This window comes from Streptopelia decaocto (genome assembly GCF_964273445.1).
Source record: "Streptopelia decaocto genome assembly, chromosome: 2".
NCBI lineage: Eukaryota > Metazoa > Chordata > Aves > Columbiformes > Columbidae > Streptopelia > Streptopelia decaocto.
The window spans coordinates 50232035-50258999 of NC_138655.1; the positions used below are offsets into that span (position 1 = coordinate 50232035).

A 26965-nucleotide genomic window follows, 5' to 3' on the forward strand; every position below is an offset into this window, starting at 1 on the left:
ACTGTGTTTCATTTTTCAAGAAATAGCACAAACAGACACAAAAGCATATAACAGCATAGATGAAGCTGCAATAAAGCAATGAGGAAAAAAGCTCAAAGAAAAGCATCTTGGCTATTAGAAATCAATAAACAAATAAATGAAATTAAGGTGCTGCTTCTTTGTCAGCCTATGTCCATTTGATTATCATAGTTTCTCCTTGTTTCAGTACATTGTTAACAGCTTTCTGGAACGGTTGTGAGATGCATGCTAGCTCATACAACACAAAACCACTGTATGTATATCGGGAAACTGCCATCCTAAGTACACCCTTGTGTGAAATAATATTTAAATAAATAAATAAGCAAGCAAATAAATAAAAGCTGTCCCCCTGACCCCAAAAGGAGATTATTTTCCTTTTCAAGACAAACAAGCTGGTCTATATACTAAGTAAACATCTCCCTATAAATGTATAATTTGAGTTTTCTGAGATCCACAAAAATTAAATGAAACAAACACAGTGAGACACAGAATCAAATAAATGAATCAAAAGATCTTTTAATGCTTTTTGATTGCCTATTCTTATGAGGACTATGCTAACCTTCAGCCTCACCTGGGTCTTTATCTTTCACAAAGCAAATTTTAAAAGGCATCCTCCCCGCTGTAATCTACACACAGCTTGAGGTAAATACCCAGTTGTTTAAAGCATCCCTGAACCAACAATATCTGAGGCAACTTACCACCCCCAATGGTTATCTTTACAGCACCTTCAGCTCCTACCTGTCTGAGTGAACCCTGATTTGTATCCATTAGCTGATCCACCCTCTGGGGTCGTGGACGGTGACACCGCAGCATTTGGTTTAGCAGAGAGGCTAGCAGCAGATGATTGCCTGCTTCTACATTCTGCAAACGAAGCAGCTACAGTACATATTAACGCGGCCGGCCTTCCAGGAGGAAAGTTTCAGCAACATGGTGGCGAAAGGTGACAAAAATGTTAAAAGCATACATACAGCACGTACAACAAACAGCGGCAAATGGCAGCATTCAACAAAAATACAGCTCTCGCAGTTTAGTGAACTTTGTCTTCTAATTAAGAAAACCTCCCTGGGGGCCAGTCAGAGGGCCAGGCAAATACAGACCAGATGCTGCAAAATGGCAAGAGCCCTCAGTTTGTAGCTTCCAAGAGATTTGAAGGTATTGGATATATCCTCAGGAAACACTTCTGTGGCACAACCTTTATACAAACCGTCATCTGTTGCCCGTTAGAAGGAGAAATTGTGCTGAAACCCAGATTCTTAGTATGCCTCCACAAAACCTTCAGGGAGAGCTCAGCGCTGTGAGTGTCTGTCTGGATGAAAACTAAGTTGAGGGAGAAGAAAGTCACCTTAAAAGTCACACATTAATCCATTTTTAAAACTGAGATCTAATCAGGTTTTGTTTGAAGAGAAGAAGATGCTTAAAAGCATTTACTTTCTTCTAATTAGACCTTTATTGTAAGTAAGGGGTAAAGAGTAACTAGAAGGATGCTAGCAATATGGGGATAGTACCTATCAAAATAATGCCCATGAGGTTGATGCTTGGTCGATTTTCTAAACTTTCGTGGGTGCTCAAAACACTTGCAATCAGCATATAACCAAAAGTGACCCCAGTATTTGCCTCTTCTGCATGTGCATTACTCCTGACTGCATTTGCCAGGACAGACAACAACCCCAACTGCATGAGCATCAGGGAGGGGTTTCAGAAAAAGGATTCTAAAAGTAAAATAAGGTTTTGTTTTTCTGTAATTAGAACTTCCCTACCAAATTACAGCTTTCTGTAGTTTTTGTGAAAAATGCTGCTGAAAACCGCATCCACTATAAAGCAGTAGTTAATTACACTTGTAACTGAGAAAAGCAAATGAAGCCAGGATCCCTTTGAACCACTATCTGATACAATACTATAATCACTCATACAGCTTGGTGATAACCATCTCTTTCTGGTGTCATGCTGCTATTCACATAAGGATGTGACTCTTCAGATATGTGTCAGTCCTCCTGCAGAGCTTCTCCTCTCCTCTCCTCTCCTCTCCTCTCCTCTCCTCTCCTCTCCTCTCCTCTCCTCTCCTCTCCTCTCCTCTCCTCAGGCACAAGATTGAACTCTTGTCTTTACCAAGGGACACCACAGCTGAGGAGGACAGGCAATCTGCATCTACACCAGCTTAGCAGACAATGAGTAGGCAAACCATTGTCTCCTTGAGTCTCTGCATGGCTCTAGCTCCAAAAACCTGCATCCTCTTGGATGGCTACCTTGCCTTGGGGTCACAAATATAATCTCTTCAGCACATAACAATATTACCCTGGTAGAGGGTAAGCCCAAGTGTAAAACACTCTGTAAATGGCAAGAGTATGATTTTTCCTCTTGTCCTGAGATCAGGGACCTGAGATACCTTAATCTTAGGGTGTGCTAGCTATCCTCAGGCATGAGACCAATTGAGTTACACCTGCTAAGACAAATATCAGTGGAAAGCCAGAGTCCTGGCTTTGAGTCATCTGGCTTCGAGTCATCTGGCTTCAGGAACAGGGAAGAATCAGCAGACTGAGCAACCTCGTTTCTTCTGCCACAATGGCTGCGCATCCTAAGAAGGGCAGATTTAAGGCTCCCACTGAAAATATGGGGAGATGGAGGGAGACCATTTACGATTGCACGGTTACTGTTAAGACTTAAATAAACCTCTCTGGCAAAATCCAGACTTCAGTGAAATCAGTGGGAATTTTTCCTTCAAGCAGTAATGGAAGTAATCTTCTACAGCTCCTTTTGAATTTTGAAGGCATACAGTTTCAACAGCAACTGTCAATTTTTCATTCCACATCACACTAATATAATAAAAAACCCCTAAGTGAATGGGCACCTTTATTACCTTTCCAGCAAATAAGGGGTCCCTTTGACAGTACACCTTGGGAGCTTCTTACTAGGTAGTACTTTAAGTGCTTCTGCTTCTTTGGCTGAGTGGTTAACTTCAGGTTGATATGATTGGAAAACTCTGTGAAGTACCGAAATCCTCTTTCTCCACAGCCTATACAATTCCCAGAAAATCCTGGAAGAATGAAGCAGAACATGTACATCCAGATTAAATGACTTGTACTATCTGGTAGGAATAAGGCCATTTTAACCCACCTGCACATCCAGTTCAGAGCAACCAGAGGCCTCCAGCCAGACACATTCTGCAGATGCCTTGCACAGCACATTTGTGCCACGAATCAGACCAACACAGGCAGATTTTAGTCTTAGCTTTTCTGAAACTCTTCCCTCTTTCTAGGTCATACTAACTTATGCCAAAATCCTACCACCAATTTTCCACTCTATACAGTGCAGAGAGGAAATACTACTTGGCAGGGATGCCAGGCTAGGAAATTTCCATGAGGAAAAAAAAAAAAAAAAGCCATTTTTTATATATTAAAACACATAGATCACAATCTGCATGCATCTCTCTTTCCAAATGGTGGCTGATCTGTGGTAGCCACCACAACTTCATGTGACTCAAATTAACCTTAATATCTAATAAATTTTCTCAGAGACCCCTTATACAAAGCAATTTCCAGGTAAGCTGGACTTTATGGCTTATTAAAGCCTTAAAAGCCATCATGTGATGTCAAGATTTTAATGGCAAAATTTAGGAGTGCTTCAGGATGTTTTTAAAAACCTACAACCCATCATGAAAGCAACAGATTCAGGAGCAGAGGCAGAAGATTGCTTTTCTGCAATGTTTCCAACATGGTTTCATAGAAGGGGGCGAAATTTTGAACTGGGGTCTGGAGAACAGGGTCTTGATTTCCAGTGCCATCCACAACTATGTTAATGGGAATGTTGCACTGGTCTAACATCTCCCAGAACAAAGTACAGGGCACGTTCTGAAATGGGCCTGCCTTAAAATCCTTTTTGTTTGAATAAATTCTCTATTACCTAATGCTGAACAATTAAACTCCTCTGGTTCACTTGCCACTCCACTTATCTCTGAATCACTTTAAACCTTTAATAATGTAATATTTTTAATAATGTAATATTCTTACTGGAACATCGGTAATGATTTATAATAGTGCTGGGCAGATTAATACCTAGTAGAAATGCTTTATTTTGTTTGGGGGGAGGGGAGGGGGCGGAGTGTGTCTGGTTTTAGGGTTTTTGTGGTTTTCTGTTTGGTTGGGTTTGGGTTTTTTTTCCATTTACTAATCAGTTCAACAATTGTAACAGAACCAATTTTTCATCATCACTGCTATTGTTATTTTCCACAATGCCAAGCATTTTGGAGAACAGTGGTGCCTACATTCACCCATCAGCCAAGTATGCAGTTTTATGAAAAAGATATTCAGTCTTTTTCACAAAACGCATGTTCCATGAAACTATTAGCTTTACTGTGCCTCATTAACTATCTTTTACCATCATGTTGCTGAGGATGCCAAGAAGTAGATTTCTTCATCCTGTTTCTCTTGGGACTGAATCAGTCCTTCCCTTCTCCCTTGGAACCCAGGGGAATTATTGGTGTACCTCCATAGCTGTCAGAAACAGCCATTGGGGTCTCACATAGCAATCAAGTCAATTCTTCGTTCACAGGTACCAGTTACACAGGCCCAGAGGGATTTAAATATGTAACATCAGCAATGCCAGAGCAGAGATGTGAGTCACTGGCCTCATTCTCAAATGATATCAGAGACAATAGATGGCTACAAAGCTGAGGGGGTGGGGAAGAAGACTTAAAACAAACAGAAGTAGTAGCACATTAAATCAGACTAAACAACACCTGCCTATCAGATCATTCCTACTGATCAACTCTTGACCCTTTCCCCTGCTCGGTGGGGTGGAAGCTCCTCAGAGTATGGCAGATACACCAGAGTACCCCGTGATCTCGCACCCAGGAAGGGCACGTTGCACACAGCTCCCGTCCGCCTCAGGCCAGTGGGATTTCAGCCGCAGGTCCAAAGATTTACAGTGCGCAGTAATATGTTAAATGGATCAGAGGGAGAAACAACATTAAAGCACGTTAAGTGCAAAACTGAAGTGTTTTCAATAGTCATCCAAGATACTGCCAGTCTGGACCAGAATTTGAGCAGCATGCTTAAATCAGGGTATTTATGCTTTAGTGTAATTTTTTTTCCTCTGTTGAAAGGTCTTTCTGAATATATTCTAGGCAGCACAATGACTGGAGGGAGAAATGAGAGAGTAAATTCAAAACAGGCTAAAGGAGCCAAAATACATTAAATCAGTTTTACTAGCCTGTTAAAATGTTTACCAGTTGTGAGCCAGGCAGGAAATCTAGGTTCACGTACACCTGTCTTCAATCACCAAGAAGCATTCCTGTATTAAAATTTTAAAGCTCATAAATGTAACTCATTATAACACAAATGTTTGGTTTAGGTTTGGTTGGTTGTTGTATTCCACCTCCCCCATGTATAAGATTTTGAGAAGCAAACTGCCCTCAGAGCTCCTATTGAGAACAGTGTTCCTGGTGGAGCCAATGCAGAATTTGTCCCTTAATCCACAGAAAAATACACAGCTCATCATCAACAGCTGCATGAGCTTGCTTTTTCTTAAATGAAAATGCTGGCAGCATCAGCAGAGATAAACAGTATGTGGATAGTTCCCATTTAGAATGGCAGGGCTGCAATTGACTTCTGCCCACACAGAAACCACCAGGCTTCGATTGTGGTTAACTGTGAAATGAGGGACTTGTTTTAAAACAGGCTTTTAAGGCAGGTTCAGCTATAGATTTAATTTAATAAAAACAAGCCTGTCCTCAACATATTTCCAATAGACGGTCATTAGCTGAAATGACTTCAGATTATTTTGAACTGACCTTTCTCTCTGAATTATTATGGCACAAGAAAAAAAAAACTCTTACCTAAAAGTGCATTTTTTCCATGATCATCTGGCAAAAACCGCTTGTCAACAGCGCAGACCAGAATGTGTTCAGGAAGGTTTGGAGATTTGGCTCCTACTAACAGGAAGCCTGCTGGAATATCAATTTGCTCCATGCACAGAGATACCAACCGTAAATCCTTGCCTGCTTGACAAAAACCTAAAAAGCAAACCAAAACAAATAATAAATCTTCAAAGTTTTGTTTCATTTTCTTCATTTTATCAGTTACGAAAGTAAATGGAGCTTCACAACTTGATGCTGTAACTGGAGGTTTTAATATATCCTTTTCAAGAGAAATAGAGGAAATGGAGATAGCATCTCATCAGATGCACTAGCTCAGGGTTTTGGAGACAATAGATAAACATTATTTTAAAGAGATCCTGAACACATTCAGGCAGAGAAGATATGTGAAATCTCTAAAGATTAGACATCAAAGGGCTCAGAAACTCAATTTTTCAAAAACATTAAAAAAAAAGGTTTGTGATTTTATAACTGAAAACGGCTCTTAAAACATGCCAAATAATATTTTTTGCTAAACTTCAGTTTATGGTCTTTTCAAGGGAACCAATTTCATCTTTGTTGCTTTTAACAGGCTGGCACTGGTACATCACCAAGTAATACAAAGGAAGGATAAAAATTGATGACTGTAGTTTAGTGCTGACTACCAAAGGAAAAATATCTAACAAATATGTAACTTTTCAATACATTTTAGGAATTTTAGCAAGTAAAAGATTAATTCACTGGTCTTAGAGATGTACACCATGTTTTCTGTAAGTCTGTTGAAGTCTCAGCGGACTGCATGACTTCAAGTCTCCAGTTAAGTTTTTTCCCCACTCAAATACACAAGGTTGGTCCTTGTGCTACTGGTCAATCCAAGGCTAAAGCCAGCAGCAGCAGTGGGCTAAACTGGGGACTGGAGTGAGGTCCTGTTGTCCCACATCCTGCAGCGAGCAGGTGTCAGGCTGTAACACACACAAATCACAGCTGGGCAGCCCAGAGCTGTGGCCGGCCACCACAATGGGGCCCCCAGGAGCTCAGGGAGCTTGGCAGCCATGGTGGGGTTTTTCAAAAGGTTGGATGGGACAGCTTAGAGCAATTATGGGACCTCTCGAGGTCTGGTTGGTCTAATCTTTTGCTCAAACCAAAGCTAATGTCAAAGTTCAATTCTTTTGACTAAGTAAATTGACAACAACATTTGAAGACTCTTGCATCAGCTTCAACACCGGACTTACACAGACCAAAATCACCCCTGACTACTCTAACATACCTAGATAGGTTAGAACACCTGTCCTATGAGGACAGGCTGAGAGAGTTGGAGTTGTTCAGGCTGGAGAAGATAAGGCTCTGGGGACACCTTATTGTGGCCTTTCGGAACTTAAAAGAGGCTTGTAAGGAAGACGGAGACAGAGTTTTTTAGCAGGGCCTGTTACAACAGGAGAGGGGGTGATGGTTTTAAACTAAAGGAGGGGAGATTCAGGCTAGACACGAGGAAGGAACTTTTTACAGTGAGGGTAGTGAAACACTGGCCCAGGTTGCTCAGAGAGGTGGTAGATGCGCCAGCCCTGGAGACATTCAAGGCCAGGGTGGATGGGGCTCTGAACAACCTGATATAGTTGAAGAGGTCCCCGCTCATTTCAGGGGATTGGACTAGATGCCCTCTGAAGGTCCCTTCCAACCCAAACTGTTCTATGATTCTATTTTTATTGAGTAATTTCTACTTTCAAGGAAACAATAGATGTGAGAGAAAGCAAAAGCCATGTGGCTTCCTCCACAGGAGAGGATACGGTAACACCAGGCTTCCTCATTTCCCTTAGGCAGAAGTCAATGAAAGCACCAACAAGTTTTATGAAGAACCATATTCTTACATTGTGTTCCCTTCCAATTCTCACTTCTCCAGCTGCAAGCTGAGTGCTACAGTCCAGCCTCATGCCACTCACAGCAGCAGCTGGTGGAAACCCTCCCTATTTCAGGATATCCAAAGACATCACATACTTATCCATTGACTGCCTCTCTTTTGCTACAACCATAGAAATGTCGTAACATAGACAACACATGCATGTATCTGCATGAATCAATAACTCAAAATAAAGAAAATCACAATCACAACAATCAACATTACTGTTAAAAAAATAAAATTAAACATGGAATTACTGTAAGATCTATTAAGAACTTCAGCCATAAATGTATATTACTTACACTTAATTTAAACTATTATTCAGGTAGTCCATATTTGTTACAGAAATTGTAAGGATAAAATCAAGTTACAGGAGAAACCGAACCACTGACTAAGCATTTAGAAACACAATGTGATCACAGTTTAACCCAAGAGCCACCTCAACCATTATTAATATGTGTCTGCCCTCTTTACCTACTGTGCTAAAAACCATAGTTTAAAACTTCAGCAAAAACTATGAAAGTTAATTGGTTCTGGTTTTATCTCAAAACTGCACCAGGCAAAGAGCATGGAATGCAAATGCACAGAACCGGCTAGCGTGAACGTCCCGGCAAGCAGCAGCTTGCTGAAAACAGGGTCCGATACAGGTTCAGTCTTGTGCCTACACCCACAATCTGCTGAACCAGCTCTTGGCTGAATAGTTTCTCCAAGTTATTCAATCAACTCAGTTCAGCAGCAGCTCATTTGAGCTGAAAGTTACCTTGGACTCACCCCTCACACACACCTTCTTCCAGACAATTAATTAAAATCAGATGCCTAAAGTTTTTATTTACAAATCAAAGGATTATTACAATAACTTACCAATAAGAAGTGACATAAGTTTTAGCGGAAAAAAACATTAAAATGGCATATTTAAAGCAAAATTTATTATTTTCTGATTAGATGCAATTTGTTTTTAGTATGTTAAAATTATTTTAAGGTGTATTCCTTAGAAACATATTGATCCTAATAAAATAGAATGCTGTGTACCAGGCTATGTATTATCGAGGCTTTTCAATATAATTTAGAAAAAACAATTGCAGATAAATCTACAAAAAACAAGCAAACAAAAAACTCCCTTAGATTCAAAATAGAATTTGCTTATTCAGATGTTTATCCCATTTGGGAATTACATCCAGAATTTTCAAAACTGGCCTTAAATATTTAGGCATTCAGTGAAATCTGAGTAACTGACACGCCTAGAAAATACCACTCTACATCTAGATTTAAAATAGAAAAATTACCCACTGCTGACAATGTGGGCAAACAGGAAATCTGTAGATAAGGATTATGAAACAGCAAGTGGAGTAAGATTTCAAGACAGACTTAGGCCTGTGCTTTTACACAATTACTCGTTAGCCTTGTCTCTACCAAAACATTTTCAAGAAATGCCCAGAAGCACAAATGGTGACCAGTAAGAAGCTTCTGAATGAACTGTTAGCAACAGCAATACCAGGAAAGCAAGATTTTTGCTTTTAAACGTTGCTACATTTCAATGTAGACTTGCTTCCAGAAAGAGCACACAAGACCGAGAGATCTGAATATCATATGAGAAACTTAGAGCCTCTTTGGATGCTTGAGGGTTTTGGTGTCCCAGTAAGGTGAAGCAATACTCCAGCACTCCATAACACCTGAGACAAAAGCAAAGATTCGGCTGTTATCCAGGCTTAGGAGAAAAACAACTTCAGCTATGCCTTGAGCAGCTGCACATCACCATTCTGCATGAGTCCCCAGGGGAGGAGGTGCAGGAAAACTCTAAGAAACCCATCACAATATCACAACATCTTAACAAGTTTCTAAGTGTTACTCGGTGACATCTTAGCAGTACCAACTGAAACAAACTGATGTATCTCAGTCTGCTGTCACAGGCAACAGCAGCCTCTTGCCTGAGAGACTGTTGATCTGAATATACTTAATATTTCCCACCATTTAGGATATGTTGGACTGTACTGTAGAAATGCTGCATCCTGCCTAATCTGCAAACAATACCTCAGATTCCCTGTATTGTCTCTTACTGCACCCAAAGTGCTCTCAGATCCCTTCTGCCTTGCACAATCTCCTCCGGCATCCTCCTCTGCTTTGGCTGGCGACATCTCTGGATCAGAGGTATGTCTGTGCAGAGGAGAGCTATAATTATGCTTCCACCCCAGGGGACATGAGTTTGGGGACAGTGATGTCATCCAACCAGCTCCTGAACTTCACAGATCTTGCTAAAATTCAGTATCTTTAGCAAGAGGGGACAGCACAGCCAGACCCTCAGAGTCCCCAGGGGCTCCTCTCTCGTGTAGCCAAAAACTGGAACAGCTGGAGCCAGTGAGAGCTGTGGAGCTTGGCCAGGTACAGCTGGGGCTCACCTCCACCAGCAGACATGGAGAACATGAAAATCGGCTTCTGTGAAGTAAGAGTCTTGAATTTTCCTTCCAAGACATGTATATGTCTTGTAGATGTCTTTTTAAGCTGAATGAGAAAATTCCACCCAAGACACGCGGATTTGGAAGCAAGTAACTGACTGCGGGGAAAGGAAGGAGGAATTAACTCCTTTCTCTGCTACATTTTCTTTTCATAGCTAGCAAGTGACACAGAGACCCCAACCTTATTTTCTGTTTTGCATGATTTTGCATTGGTATTTAATTATCTGTTAGAGATAACCATTTCCACATTAGGAAAGACAAGACATGATGTCTCTGTACAAACAGAACTTGTGCTGCCCATGTTTAAGATTTAGAATATGCAAAATCCATTTACATTTCATAGCTATTCACTTACAATTAAGCTTGCACCTAAATTTCTATGTCAAGCAGCACTAGCACTTGTGACTCTTAAGAAGGAGGAATGGCACTTTAATGTCACATTTACCTGTGTACCTTTTAAGGACATCTAAGTATGAAGAGGAGAAAACCCATGACCCATTAAAACAAACCAGCTTCTCTTTATGAAATTGTTTATCAACATGTAATTACAAAAAAGTAAAAGCACACAGCTAAGCTGTTTGATTTATAAAATCATCTTCCCATAGGATCTCAGCCTTGTTTTAAATAAAGAACAGACATTTATATTCTGATTAGAGATTTACAAATACCAACAGTCACAAAAAGAATAATGAATAGCTTTTACAGACATTATCTGCATTTCTTTGAAACAAAATTCATTTGTTTTTACTTCTGAGAAGCACATTTGTGTTCTCCAACATCACTCCATTTAAAATTAATCCAGTTCCATCTTCCTGAAAAGGAAAATGAATGTCCACAACTGGCAACACATAGAAGTGCTGGAATCTTCTTAAAAAATGAAATTTGTATATATTTTCCCTTTCCTCACCAGTAACAAGTCGTTTCAATGTGGGGTACCAGTCTCTTGTGCTGCAGTAAATAGGGTATTTGCATAAGAAATTAGCTTCCAATAATTACATATGAATTACCGGTCACTGTCACTTGCTATTGTAACTTCACAGTAACTGATCAGGTGTTAAGTACCTGCTTACCTAATTGCTTCTGAAACTACCTTGGCCCTTCTTTAAGCATCCGGTAAATTGAGGATTTACTAACAAAAGAAAGGTGCTACTATTGTGTTTCCCACAGCTTGCATAAAATGCTACTCCACAAGTTAGAAATAGCCTCCTTTAAATCTACAGCAAACAAGTGATTCAGAACAGATTCTTGTATTATTTTGTTGCATATTTGCAGTACCTGTATGAAAAAGAAGTATTTTTCTTGAAGCCTTATTTTCATGGAAGGTGTAAGTTAGTTACAGAAGTTTGTGTTGAGCAGAAAAAAAAGGCCCTGAAAATCAGGTGAATGCCTTTTATGACGAATGGTAAGTATCAATGGCAAATGCAATTGCTCTTTCCAATAGGGTAACAGAAGAGTTAAAGGATCTAATATTATGGAGAGCTGAGAAGGAACCTCCAAACTGTCACTTGTGAGGCACTTATTTTTTTAATTGATGAATAAAGGCCTTAAAATCTATTTTCTGCACCCATGCGACCGACAATTCAGTCATCTGAATAAAAGAACATGTCACCACAGAAAATAATATGACGGTTGTGTGGCATACATTCTGAATTCAAGAAAAGCAAACAGCACAAAGAAGGGGAAAAGGTTTCACCCCATCTGTGCTAAAAGGTGGGAGGACAGGTTTTATGGCAAGCAGAGCTATGGACTTCCAGTACCAATATTTTGCTCTTCAATAATCAATTAAATACATGCTTACTTTAAAGCATCCAAACACTTACAGTAGCTTCAATCAGTCTATCAGTATTCTTTAACGTTTTCCTAAAGTTATTTATCTTTGTAATTAAATAACTAAGATAAGGGACGCCAACAATGGCAGCCATCCTGTCTTACATCTCTAGAAGGGCATATTCATGAGATGAAAGATGAGCTATCAGATTATTATCTTGCTGAGATAGGGTCTGAATGTTTGGGAACCTGGTTGTTTGAAACACTTAACTCAAACTGTCCTAACATATCATTAGCAGTGTCTAAAAAAACAAAACAAAACAAAACGTATTTTCCTTTCCTTTTTCCAGATAGAAAACCACTGCTCTCTTAAATCAGCTACTTGAGAAAAACATTAAAGAGCGAGACAGATTCTGTAAATTCAGAATGGTAAGCTTGACAGAGACTAATGAATTCTGAGGATGTAACACAGGAAACTTTCTTCTAGCGTGCTCTGATCATAAAAGACTTCTAGATAAAAATAAAAACACAGAACTCCCCTTGGAAGGTAAACACGGAACAGCTTTGCACATGGATGAAAGGTCACCCACCTCTCCAGCAGAGACATACACCCGTATCTGGAAACTCACAAATAATACTTTTTCTCTGGGCATGCAAGTGTAACGAAGGATCACCAGAATGTGTGAGGGAGACTGAGAAAGATTTCTTGATGTCATATATAAAGCTCCTTCACAAACAAATGTATGGTGGCCTTGGAGCCAGATAAGGTCCTGAGCCCTGTTCCTGCTACTGGCAGAGCTGTGTCACCAATAGCTACAGAATCCCAAACCTTGAACCTGAATGCATTCACAACCATTTAATGCATCCATTACACTTCCATGGGGCCCTGTTGGCATGATCGGCTCTTCTCCCTCCTTTAGTGTTTATTCTTGACATATCTAGAAGGTGTAAGCAAACGCTATCTCAGCTTTTGTCTTGGTAAGCAAAGAGCCTTGTTAGATAGAACCTTTTTCCTCCTACCATCCTTCTGGTTGTCTTCTGAATCCTGCCCAGTTTATTTTACATTTCTCAAACAGAAGCAATAAGAACTGCTCCTGCTCTTCACAGGAGATTTTGCAGCCTTTATTGATACTTGTCCTCAACTGAGAAAACCTTTGTAGGAATACATTGTTTTATACTTTCTCCTTCTCTCCTCCTACCAATTTAGATGCCTCCAAAGGACAGCAAACACATTTCTCCATGAATAATGAATTCTCCCAACAACATTCCCCAGCTTCCCATCGTAGCCAGCCTTTCTGTTTTTGTGTTATAGGGAACTCATGGTACCTTGCTACAGAGCGTAAACATGCATCATGTAAGCTGCATTTGGAAGGCATAAATTCAAAAATGTCAACATTTGCTACCAATTACCAAAATGTTGAAGGATTACCCGTCACCAGTGCTTTCTTCTGTTACCTCATAACCATACACTACAGTAAGGTACAAAAGCATTCTACAAATTACATCTTTCTATGACCTCTACATAAGAAAGCTCACAATTCAGGAAGATATTGAATAAAATGTCAAGAAGGGGTTTTGAATCTGCTGAGAAGGGTTGTTTGTTTTCCACGGTTTGGCAGGGAAGTGCTTTTAAGATAAGCATATCTAATAAGTATGAATAGATCTTCTTTACAGAAGTTAAATCTTCAATATATCACAATTATGGAATTAAGATGAACCAGTTACATCAAGTTTACTTGGTCCCATAGGTATATTCGTAATTATCTGATCCTTTAACATATTTAAAAACAGTACTGTCGACAACTTATCTTGAAAAACAGGACAGCTCAGAGTTAACCAGCAATGACCAGCAGGCAGGTAGGGAAGACAAAACAGACAAGCTTCCACCACCATCCTTCTTATCCCCTTGGCAGCAGAAGGAACACCAAGTCGCTCTCATAGAATCACAGAATCATTTCAGTTGGAAGAGATCCTCAGGATCATCGAGTCCAACCATAACCTAACACTGGCACTAAACCACATCCCTAAGAACCTCATCTAAATGCCTTTTAAACCCCTCCAGGGATGGTGACTCCACCACTTCCCTGTGCAGCCTGTTTCAATGCCTGGCAACCCTTTCCACAAAGAATTTTATCCTAACATCCAATCTAAACCTCTCCAGTGCAACTTGAGGCCATTTCCTCTTGTCCTATCACTTGCTACTTGCTCTTCTCCATTTTCTCTCTCCAAACTCTTCCGTCTGCACATGGAAGCAACTAAATCCAGTTTTGCCAATGTTTCTGAGAAGAACTGAGGGAGAGACAGAGAACCAGCCATACTGATGCTGACTTCAGTAACTTCTTTGAGGGCAGTAAACCAATGATGACCGAAGAAAATAAGGGACTTTCAGAAACTCAGTGCCACAGGGAGTCTTAGACCCCACTTTCAAATAATACATTGTCTGAAATACATTCTCTTAATCCATATAGTCTCAGATTTAAGATTTTGAGTAGAAAAAGTATTTCCAGGCTTCCTAGCTCCAGTGTCTAACTTTAGAGACTACGCATTATACTGAGAATTAGTTGTAAAGATTCCCCATGAAAAAGAACAGACACCAACCATCAGTAGTGCAAGACCCTTCTGGGGCAGGTTTTTGTGAATATGGGATTGGTGGACTACTTGAATCTGACATGTCTTCATCCTCCTCTTCATCTTCCATTTCATTAACAGTTTGGTTGGTAGAAAAGTCCAGACTTCCATTTTGTGAATAGCGATGTACTAACTCTTTATCCAACTCTTCCACCTTTGGCTTCACATCTGCAAGAATAAAAAATAAAATAAAATTTTCAACAGTACTTGCATCTGTCTCCTTTTAAAATAACTAGCATGCCATTCCTTCTCCTTAATGAGGCCAAAGATTCAGATTTTGTGTCACACAACAAACTGCTGTGTGCCTGTTTTTTTAATGAAACGCATCCCACCCTTTTCTCACACAGAAAAAAAACAATTGAAACGTGTCATACTTTCATGGTTACCTTCCGGTAAGAAAGGAGGCTGGTCAGGATCCAGGTACAGCTGCGAGAAGATTGGTCGTGGGACAACGCTGCTACATCTCAGAGAAGCTTCTATGGAGTTATGAAGAGCTTCTTCAAAACGGGCAGATTTTAGTTGCCCTGCATATGAGTTCCCCATGATCTAAAAAACACAAAGAAAACAGCCGATAAGGGGGTGGAGAAATGCACACACAGACCATTTACAAACAAAGAATGAGGTTTTTACTAACATCCATTGTGACAAAGATACAAAGTTATTAAGAAAGTATGGTACGAAAGTAACACCTCTAACTAGTACTGCAGGCTCACATTCTCAATCTGGTAGACTGTATCCTCTTGTTTCAATAACAGCTTTTAGCACATTTCCAACACACTGCTGTGTGTCTTCTGCATACATGGCCTCTCAACAGCCTCAAGAACCTGTTTGGTGATAAAAGTTAATGGAGGGTAGATAAAATCATTATTATCATCTTTTTTTAGGATTTTCAGATTAGGCTACAGGAGAGTCTGTAACATAGAAAATTAACAACATCAAGTTTGGCGTCATCACTAGTTGTCTAACAGTGTGTTTACTTACAATTATTTTACTTGTCAGTATGCCATCATTTGCAGAGAAATAAGACATACAGACATCCAATAACGTGAATTTTTGCTCTTGCTAATATTAACTGAAATTACATGGAAGGTCAGTTCTCTGTATTTTCAGGGTCTTCACCTCTTGTTTTCAGTGTAACACTATGATTTACATGTAGTCTGAACCATATAATTCAAATGACCTAATCATAGTCTTACAATATAAGATGTAAGTAAAAAAAGAGATAAATAAATAACATCCAAACCATACACATCAAATGCTGTGAACTGTTTTTATTTTAAATTATGTTTTATACTAGTATAGGGATAACAATAATTTAAATATCTGCTTTGCAATTAATACTTATATCAATGATGCATTTATGAACTTCATAAAACATTCAAGCACAAACAGACCAGTAGATCGTAACTTCTTCTTGCTGACATTATACAGCCCATAGACTGTTATATTTGTGCCCCCAGCACATCCTCTCAAACGTAAACATTTAGTAGCAGGATGGCCATGGAAGGTTTTACGAGGTAAGGGAGACTCACTGAAACATGAAATTTTTCACTTTGATAGATCGTCATACCATATGACATTTTCCCCAAAGAAACAGCAATCTAATATTTTTCAATATTGTGATTACAGGACTGCATTTTCATAGAATTTTATTTCAACAGAGAGAACTTTTCCCCAGTTAAATCGATAGAAAAGTACAAAAACGTATAACATTATCTTTGTACTTCCCTTCACTAGATGTCACCTAGCCCTATGACCAGGAAGAGACCTTGGCCAAGAAGATAAGTTGGCATTTAGAAAAACTACAATTCCACTCCTGCTTTATCACTGGGTTGGTCAAGGTTCTCAGGGCCACCTGTAAAATGGTAATAATGATGACAATCTCTTACAGCAGCATTTGAGATCTGCTGGTATAGACAAACATCCAAGAGCTAGATATTACTATACTACTGGAATACATAGGCATGAAGCTTATCTAATTACCTCCAAGTTTGCATTGAATTTGGGAACGGCAGGGAGTGCCTACCAGCACACAGCTACAAAGCGAGTTAGGGAAAAAGTTACATGGAAGCAGGATTAAGGTTGCAGTTCACTAAATCCTGTCAGGTGCCTTCGAAGAACTGATGAAAACAGCTAAGCGACTGAAATCATGGTTTTACTCAAATCAGTGACAGCATGTCCATAAATGTCTGTGAAATCATGACAAAGTATCGTACCATTAAATTGCATTCCATAAAATTTCATTCCTGTGCTACAGAATTTTATGTCAGGTACAATGGGCTTAAGGTAGGATTTCAGGGACACATTCAAACAAAAAATACTTCAGTTAAAACACCATAATAAAAATGAATCAATCTTTAAGAATCAGAAAATTTGCAATTCCCACAGCACATCATCTGCATAAAGTCTGTTAATCCTCCATGTTTTCTACAATCTATACCACGGGTGTCAAACTCATTTTCACTGGGGGCCACATCAGCCTTACGATTGACTTCATAGGGCCAAAAATAATTTTAGGACTGTATAAATGTAACTACTCCTACATTTGTACAGTCCTAAAATTACACTGGGCTCTTTGAAGGCAACCGTAAGGCTGATGTGGCCCTGGTGAAAATAAGTTTGACACACCTGATCTATGTGTTGTGCACAATTTATGCCAATTACTTTCATTCGGATGGGAAACTAACTGTATGCACAAAGCAAAAACGCTGGCCAGCCAAGGCTATTTAATTTGCCTCCCTGGCATCTATACAAAGAATCACAGAATCACAGAATGTCAGGGATTGGAAGGGATCTCAAAAGATCATCTAGTCCAATCCCCCTGCTGGAGCAGGAACACTTAGATGAGGTTACACAGGAAGGTGTCCAGGCGGGTTTGAATGTCTCCAGAGAAGGAGACTCCACAACTCCCCTGGGCAGCCTGTTCCAGTGTTCTGTCACCCTTACTGAGAAGTTTCTTCTCAAATTTAAGTGGAACCTCTTGTGTTCCAGTTTGATCCCATTACCCCTTGTCCTATTATTGGTTGTCACCGAGAAGAGCCTGGCTCCATCCTCGTGACACTCACCCTTTATATATTTGCCTGTGGACGGCGATTGTCACGATTCACCTGAGAAAGCGGGTTAATGTTACCGGAGGACGCTTTTAGCTTGCCAAGAGAAGACAAGACTGCAACTGGAAACGCCATGTGAAGGACAGCTTAGGAACCACGACCGTGTGGAGCCCTGGGCTCTCTGCAGCATCCCAGCGGAGGAGGAGGAGGAGGAGGATGAAAGCTCGTCAGGGATGCGCTTGTGCCCGGCGGGAGGGGAGCGGCCCGGGGGGAGCCGGGAGCCCCGGAGCCCAGCGCCAGGGAGCCGATTTCCTAACGCTGCCCGAGGCCATTAGGGCAGCGGCGCCTCACGGGGAGTTCAAGGCAGCTGAGGGGGAGAGCAGGGGCGGGAACGAGCGGCTCAGCCCCTGCGGGGGAGGGGAGCGGGGGGACCCTCCTGTGGCCGGTTCGCGTTGTGCCATCCGGACCCAGCCTGCCCAAACGCCAGAACCACCGATTCAAGGTATTAATGCCTCAGCGATTCTGCTTTTTGAATCTACCCCGGGTGCAATTAGGGAGCACCTTTTGTTCCTCCTACCCATGTAAATGGGAGAGGCAGGTCCCAGCCGGCGGGCTGGGGCGCAACCTGCCCTAAACGTGCTCGTGGGGGGGAAGAAGGCGGCAAAGAGTCTGGAGGAAAAACAGATCGGTGGAATTTGAAAGGAAGGAGGAAGAAGAAAAAAAATCTGCTATTAAGACATGTACCTGCCGTATCTGCATTTAAACGTGCCCAAACCCAATGATTTAGCATAACTAAATTAATGCTCATTACTAAAAAAAAAACCTTAGCCAAATAGTATGTCTATCCCCCATGCCTGTATGAGGCCATTTGGTAAAAATAAACGAATAACAACAACAACAAAAACCGCTGTGGCTTTCTAAAGTGAAATTAAGCCAAGTGTTCCCTAAAATTTTGCACATTTAATGTTAGATTCAGTAGGTTTGGGGGATGTAGGAAAGCCAGTCCCAGTCTGAGTGCAGTTGAGACTGACACAGCGTCTCAGAGAAACCAGAGCTGACAAGGACTGAGCAGCTGCTCCTTGGTCTCACGTACCTGGTTTTCTCCTGTCCACATATCAGCGCTCACCCTCACACCCACTGTCCTGTATCCAGCTGTACCACACCAAACTATGCTGGAGCGTACTCGGGTGCCCTGAGAGGATTCTAATAAGCAGGTGGTTTGATTTGGGGGTAAATAATTATTTCCATAGCTGCATGTGCAGCTTGCTCAGCACACAGCTCATTAGATTCCCAGTGATGAGCCATTTGCAAATCTGTAATACTGTGTTCCAACCCTCACCTTTCTGCCAGAACCACAGGATACCAGTGTAAACCATAAGTCGCCTACTTTTTTAGCAACCTTTTAAGCTCTGTTTTAGAATTGGACTGTACAGGATGCCAATATATGCATCATGCAGAGTACGTATGTATAGCAAGATGTGCTGCTGAACATTCTCCTCCCCCCACACCCCACCAAGAAGAAAGTTCAGTTTGATGACAGCCACTTTCCAGGCCTCCCCTCTGCACCTCACCAACTTTGCCACTCAGACAATTTTTATTTCATGTTCTTAAAACTTATTATAGAGAGGTTAGAAGGCACAATTTAAATGGAATAATTTCAAAATGAAAGCTGCAGCAAAACATGAAGTAAGAGTGAATTTCCTAACATTCAGATCACCTGCACCTCCAGGCTCTATCACGCTCAGGGTACTACCCTGCACAGATCCAGATACTAAGGCACCATGATAGCTACCCAGCACATCTCCACTGCTGCTATGCTTCTTCTAAGCAGATTTCCTAAGCCTACTTCAAGTTGTCTTTGCAGCGGCCCGTCTCTGAACTGGAGGATTAACTGTGAGATTTGCTGGAGTTTGAGAGCTGCCTTACAACAGAACAGGAAGGCAGCCCTCACACCTCAGTCTGCGTCCTTACAAAGACACATGGACAAGGCAATCATGAAATTACACTAACCTGACCACAAGTGAGGAAGTATTAATGCTACAGGTTTTAATAAAAGATTAAATACGGGCATTTGTTATAGCAAGTAAAACTACAATTACCAGGTGCTTCCATCAAAGCAGACAGAAGTAGAAGTAATAAAAGCAAAATTTCAAAGATGATTGATTTTAGCACCGCATTGTTTAACCATGTGGTAAAGGACCCAGGGAAATTCTGATCACTCTTTCAACCCCACATGCTGAACTTAAAGGAAGTCTTGTCAATTCAAGCAAATAATCTTGTCCCATAGGGTCATCCAGGTTTCAAAAGATCTGTGCAAAAATGTGACACTGGTTGTTCAAGAAGAATCAGAGCCCAGGACCAGCAGAACTGCAATGTGTATGTACAGTAAATGCTACCCCCTTTTAGTTAGAAAAATAGGTGACTATAGTCGTTCATGTACCAAAAAAAAAAAAAAAAAGTAACCTCTGGAAAGTGGATTGTTACCCAATAGCTCTTGAGAGCTGGAACTCCACATTGAGTTGAAGGCTCTGCTAGTAAAAATATAATCAGATCATTCAGTACACCAGATACCACATATTTGGCCTCCAGGTAGGTCATGACCCCAGAGACTTTAAAGGAGAGGAACTGAACTGGAGGATGAGGGAGGGGTGAGTGTTGTTGTTATGGCTTAAAGCAATTTCACAATTACCTGATAGCGAATGATGAATCTGATGCAAACACCCTCCATTAAGCCAGCTCCATCAAGTCCTTACTTTGTGTTTAACCTAATGATGTAATTGTGTTCTCCAAAACACATAATCTGGCTTCTGATCTGGCCTAACCCCACAGGAAAGTTTCTCTTCAAAGGAAAAGAAAGCAAGTTCCTTCACAAAGGCACTGCCAGGCCCAGCACAGCTTCTGTATCTCAAAGAATTATCTTAGGCAGAGAGACCAGGCATCTGTTTATGCTGTAGAATTGTTTGGGAACTGGTTGTTTCAGGTACAGCTAGCATTTTTTATTATTTACGTCATTCTTATTCATGTTCTGGGAGTAGTAGTGTTTTCCCATTAGAGCATCATTAGCATGTATCATGAACACTCATAAAGCAGAAAGGATGACAGTTAATAATGACAATAACAAATATATATGCCATGTGTAGACATGTATATGCCATATGTGTAGACTTTGAAGTCAAAAGAATATAACCAGCTTTAACTATAAGATTCAGTGGGGAAAGACTTACGCGTTAGTCAATACAAGAGTGCAAAGCGGAGTGGTCTCATTAATAGATCCCTTATCTGATAACCTTTGCAATATCTCTTTTTCCACCTGACAGTCCTTTCAAGATCCTGAGATTCTCACTCTGGTTTTGTCTTGGTTAAGGATATTCAAATTCAACCCTAAAAGTGTTTACAATCTTATGTAGCAAGTGATAGATAAATAATTTGTTCGCAAAGTCTTTCAGGAAAAATGACTTACTAGTTTGTATTGCTCTGTTTACAGTGGAGTTCCTTTTTTTTTTTTTCATTTTAGTTTGAAGAAACTCAATCTCTTAAAATTTGAAATGTCTCTTTAGTTCTTTTTAACAGTATTATTTACTGAGCTGTACATATAAATAGAGGTTTACACCTGCATTCAAACAGAATATACTGCAAGGTGCCATGTTACAGAAGTCACTGCAAGTTAAGCTCAAGTCAAAATTTACAAAATGGTAGTTTACTAGTAAGTTCAGTGCTTGTATTTATTGCCTAACATCCCATATTTTCCTTCATCTTTCAAATGTTCTGATAAAACTCTCCCAGAATCTTTATATTCAATGTGCCGTAAGTCCGAAGTTTTAGAACACTATTTTAGACTTAAGTCTGTGTAGTTAGAATCAAACTACATCAACCCAACAACAGTCAGTTCTTCTTATCCCTACACTGGAGCTGGAAGTCGTTTTGCAATATTTCTGCAGGTGAAGCTTCATGACAAGAACTGCACAGACCTTACGCTGGCCTCACTTTTCTCCAGGTTATGCCTTCGACTCAAAAAATAAATGTTGCATTCCAGGTAGGCTGAACTCTTATGGCACAGTGAGAAGAAAACTGCAGTCGGAGCACTGGGGATGCTCAGCACACTCCTCCAGTGAGGACTGAAATGACTTAAAGATTAAGCATGTGCCCAACTTCATTTGATGCCATTTCCTCAGTAAACAGATGCAACAAGCAGATGAAAGTAAATATCTGACCTCACTACTTAATTTACGTGAACTCACCAAATGCAAAAACTGTGGCCTATTTTCTATGAATCAATGATGCTATACTGGAAGTATTTAAAGCAATATATGCCTACCTGAATATGGAAAACTACATTAAAAAGTACTATAAAGAGACTGGAATGTTAATGGAGCAAAACCGCAGCTGATACCATTTGGTAGGGTACTAGGATTCAAGGAACATCTTTTGATGATGGTTGCAAATGCACCATCATTTTCATGGGCAAAGACTGTCTTATGCTCACAAATACTCAAGTAGGCACTGTATGTCCTGCCACCACTTGCATGTACTCATACACTTTTACTGTCTCTTTTACACTCATATCCACCCACACACGTCTGCTCACACAACCCACCATTCCCCAACAAGCTTTTGCAAATACCATCATTTCCTCTGTGTTCCTACTGTGGAAAAAGGAAATTAATTAGAAACCATAATTAAACCATATTTTGTGTTTATAATATTTTTTAAAATTGTATGTATTTTTAGTCTTCTCCCATTGCATCCACTGGTATTTCATGGAAAAGTCAATGACACAGGGTTGTGGACAATGACAGGAAGTCAGATGACAACAAATCTTGAGTATAAAAGAGTAGAAAAGTTAATAAAAATTCAGTTGTCAGTAATACAAACATAAATGCTCACTAGTATATAACCAAGAATGAGAAAATCATATAGCGGAGTACAAACCTGACATGAATAGGCTTATATCCTTCATCATATAGAAGCTTTCAGGAGTTAATTATGTTGATTTAACATACTCTGACTGCAAGACTTTTAAATGATGTTGTGAAATTAGCAGATAAATAACTGTGAAGGTTTTCTAGGGTTTTTAAAATTAATTTGTAGAAGATGGAGCAAATCCTTTTACGCTATTGGGATGTTTCACAATGTACATAGGGAATGGAACATTACTATGCACCTTCAATGGAAAAAGTACATTTTCTCTTCTCTTTCAACAGGAAAAACCTTCAGGTGAAAAAAAAAAACAAGTTATTAAACTAAAAACCTAGCTTTTAAAGTTTTGGTAATGTTTAAAGACTTCGTTATTTTAAAAGGAGGATGTGCTCACACTTGGATGCTCACACAGTCATTGCAGAGGCAGCACAGATAAATCATTAAGGAGCACTTTTGAAAATCTCAGCCTGCTTCCTTAAAACAAGCGTGCTCATCCATAGCTTTCACCAGTTATGTTCTCTGCCCCAAATCAATAGGGCTATTAACATTATTAATGCTAGTGCAATACAACCAAATCAGGAATGGTGCTTAATCCCACCTCTAGGACCAAGGCATATTTTTGATGTGTAATTTTGATTTTGCAATTAGTTGCAGATGTGAATTATGATTTATTCTCCTAAGAACTTAACTTGTTAGCACAGGCAAGTTACAGGTTTGAATCCTTTCAGCCACCACTGCTAATAACACAGCAGATAAAACTAATGTAGTATCTAAGTAATTAATGTAATAACTATTTAAATAACTGTAACTGCATGTAGCATTTTGCTGCTTATCGAAATGTTTTTATGAGCCCAAGTTTGTTCCCCAAATCATGTATTCAAAAGTGGTACCTGTTCCCAAACCTAATAGATTTTTCTTGAAGCTTTGTTATTTTTATCTACTTTTCATATACATAAGTGTACCATCATTCACTGACAATACATATTCTGCTAGTAATACTCAGATCTTATTGTAAGCTATTAGCTAACAACTATGTTCAGCAATTACTAATTAAACTATTCAGAACTATTAGAGACAAAAAAGTATTTATGTAGTTTGCAATAATCTATAATGTAAACTGTATCTTCTCAGATGCATCAATTGATTAAAGCTGTGTTTTAAGTGGAGATTTAATGTTTATTTCAATGGAACACTATCTAATATTACACCATTTTAAAAAACATTGCATGTGGGCTGCTTTAATTTCCATAACTGGGAAGCTCAGTGAACAGCCTTGTTACATCCTCCTGAATAGGAAACGCAAGTCCATATTTGTCAGCAATTTTAATGCTGATAATTATCATCAATTGCTTACTTTCATAAATTATGCATTTCTTTTCCCTGAGGGGTTGCTTCTATCCTGAGAAAGCAAAAGGGAAAGTTACCAGTGTTTCAAAAGAGCCATATAACGACATTAAAAGGAGCATTAATAATGGCATCTCAGCTAGCACTGCTCAAGAAAATGAAAGGGATGATCTATTCAGCATATGTGGTCTGGTTATGTGGAAGCTGAGCACTTCACCTACAATCCCAAGCATCCTTTGAACCACCCCTTATCAATAAAGTTTGCTACCAACTCTTCAACACAACTGGGCTAACAAAGACCACCATATGAAGCTAATAATGTCATTTCCAATCACTAGTTTGCTCAACTTGCTTGTACTTCTTATTCATTTTTTTTCTACACATCCTCTTTACATCATTTCTCATGATCTGCCTTCAGACCTTAACACTGTAAGTACATACTCACCTGCCTGGTGGGTTTTTATTGTCTTCAATAGGACTACAGAGTCGGACTGTGCACTATGGCTTAACATACCATGTATGTAAATTACTGTAAGTCCTTAGGCCATTAGGCTGCAAAAATTTAAGTTTTAAACAACATAGCTCATGTTAATTTATTTATAAATAGCTACCATTTATACTTAGGCGTATATACTGCTTGACATTTTTTAAGACTGCTAACCAAGATGACAATATTTAATAGAAAAGCAAAATAAATATTCATTACTGAGATACAGAAAACAGAAGCTAAAATGTAATCCATTCTGACACGTCTCAACATCAGATCGTATAGTACAAGCATTAAAGAGAAAAATCCTTAATAAAAATCATCCTAGGTATCTACATCTGCAGTAAAAGTGTTTTTCCACATGCTCTTTGTTTCTTTTGTTTCTTTTTTCTTTTTCTCCTAACTTTACTCACGTGAAAGTACTACTAAATAAAGGAGACAATTTTTTATCGCCAAGCAATATAGACTAATAGCTATTCATCTTGCAGAGCCACTACTTGAAAAAAAAATTCTTAATTCTTAATTCTAACAACATGTACTAATTGACACTACTAAAACAAAAATCTTTCTGAGTAATAGGCATAATGGTAATACAGATTACATTGGCTCTTAAAGCTTTCCAAATAGAGATGACCCAATTCTTCAGGAACATCCACTCAGTATTTTAGTTTTCCAGAGTATTCATTTTACCTGCTGCATGTTCTGGTTTGTGACAGCAGCAACAGACTAAAAATGAAGCAATGGAGTAGAACTTTGTAAACTTTAATCTTTCTTCTGCTGTAAGCAATGCTTTATCCACACCTGAAGCTGGCCGAGTTGGAGATATAGTGTAGGAGTTCTTAAAGTATGCAACCAGAAACTCATTTCAGGGTTACCAAGTTGAAAAAGAGATGGTCTCTGCAGCCAGAGCAGGTCTGTGACACCGTGCAAAGGAGAACACCCTGCACCCAAGAGCCTCACAGGTGGCATTTCCCACATTTCCTTCATCTGTAAAGTGTGTAACCCTGCCAGAAGCACCATTGAGTTTTGTTGATGATGATTAAGCAAATCCCTAACACAGACTTCTGGATTAAAAAGTAAAATTAAATCAAGGAGTAATAAAGTCTTAAGCAATCAAACTTGCCTTTGCTAAGACACTGGGATAGAAGATGACTAGGTAGGTTGTTGGTTCCTCACCTCCTCCAAAAAATGACTCTTTTCCTCCCTAGAGCCCTGTTTGAACACAAAGCAAGTCTGAAAAAGAGTTCTCCTTGTTTTTAAGAGGCTTGGAAACCATCATCCCTAAAAAGGAACCACTAAAGGTGCAAACAAAGCTTCTCTTCTTTTGCAGAGGTTGTGTCAAAATGTTCATCAAGTCTACTCAGAGCACGTTCCTGTGCAGTTCTTCTGAAAATAGCATTTTCAAATAGGTCAAAAAGATCACATTTTTGCTCATCTGAACTCAGAATATGTTTTAGAAAGAACAAGCAAATCTTTTCTATCCTGAAGCTCCCATGTAGTCTCTAGATAGAGAGGCATATCTAACATCATTCTTCTGCAGTCATTTTTTAGCTTGTGATGCACAGACAAAATCCAACCAACTCAACAAAAACCACAAGAGCAAAGCCAGCTACTTTCATGGCCATTTCTATGCAAAAAGCAATGCAGTGAACAGACACAAAACGCTGCATACATTAAATCTATAACAATCAGAACCTGCAATGAATGTCAAGCTTAATTCCATTTGGACATTTTTTGCAACTTCTGTACTGCTGGGAAAGAGTCTCTAAATTGCTCATATAATTGCTATTAAAAACAAACAAACAAATAATAAATTTATTGTATTGAATTTTAGTGGAACTGAACTTCGAAGTTCAGAGTGCTTTGTAGAGTTCTTCCTTTTACACATGTGTTTGTCATGTGTCAAAGCTGACTCTACTTTCTCCCCTCCCCAGAATACCACAAATTCTTCTGTAAAATAAACAAAGGTCTGTCCAGAATCTCTGAAATTACCAGAGGCAACCTCTGTTTGAGATCAAAGATGCACATCACTACTGGGCCTTCTGCAACATCCCAGATTTCAGTTAAGATGAAATTTGCAACAAATGCGCAATCGACAGAACAAAACACTAACATCACATTCAGGGATATATCTAAAAAGAGCAGCTTTGACATTCAAGCCACCTTTTCTAGATATTTAGGATTCCCAATAGGTATTTGTGGAATACATGTCCACATATAGCATTTTTATAATGCCATTTAAGTCTGGCAAAAAAAAACTCTGTATCTTTACTTAAAACAGAAATGCAAAAATTCTAAATTACATGTTATTAACAATTAAGAGGAGAAAAAAAACAATTTTCTGTTTCTAATGCCTATATTTATTCTGTGATACAACTCATCACCCACTATAACAAATTGTGTATGGGGTCTTTATGTCTTGGAAGAAGAAAAAATGATAATAAAATACAATATTTGTTGGAGACATTAGATGTGCTTCTCTACTTTTTCTCCCCAAAGGAAAAGTCTCAATGATGTTTACAGGCTGGACCTAATTTACCTGCAACATAAACATGCAGCAGA

The 26965-nt window shown here is 39.4% G+C and overlaps 1 protein-coding gene across 1 annotated transcript in view; it reads right to left on the reverse strand.

The window, feature by feature from the left end:
• The window catches only part of GREB1L (GREB1 like retinoic acid receptor coactivator), a 142690-nt gene that overhangs the window by 50369 nt on the left and 65356 nt on the right, over positions 1-26965 (reverse strand). Inside the window, exons 3-7 of the mRNA XM_082046953.1 lie at positions 14992-15151; positions 14576-14773; positions 5849-6025; positions 2873-3049; positions 757-894 (exon numbers count right to left, since the gene is read on the reverse strand). Coding sequence (XP_081903079.1) covers positions 757-894; positions 2873-3049; positions 5849-6025; positions 14576-14773; positions 14992-15148 — 847 coding nt within the window. The 5' untranslated portion in view covers positions 15149-15151. The remainder of the gene's footprint in view (positions 1-756; positions 895-2872; positions 3050-5848; positions 6026-14575; positions 14774-14991; positions 15152-26965) is intronic.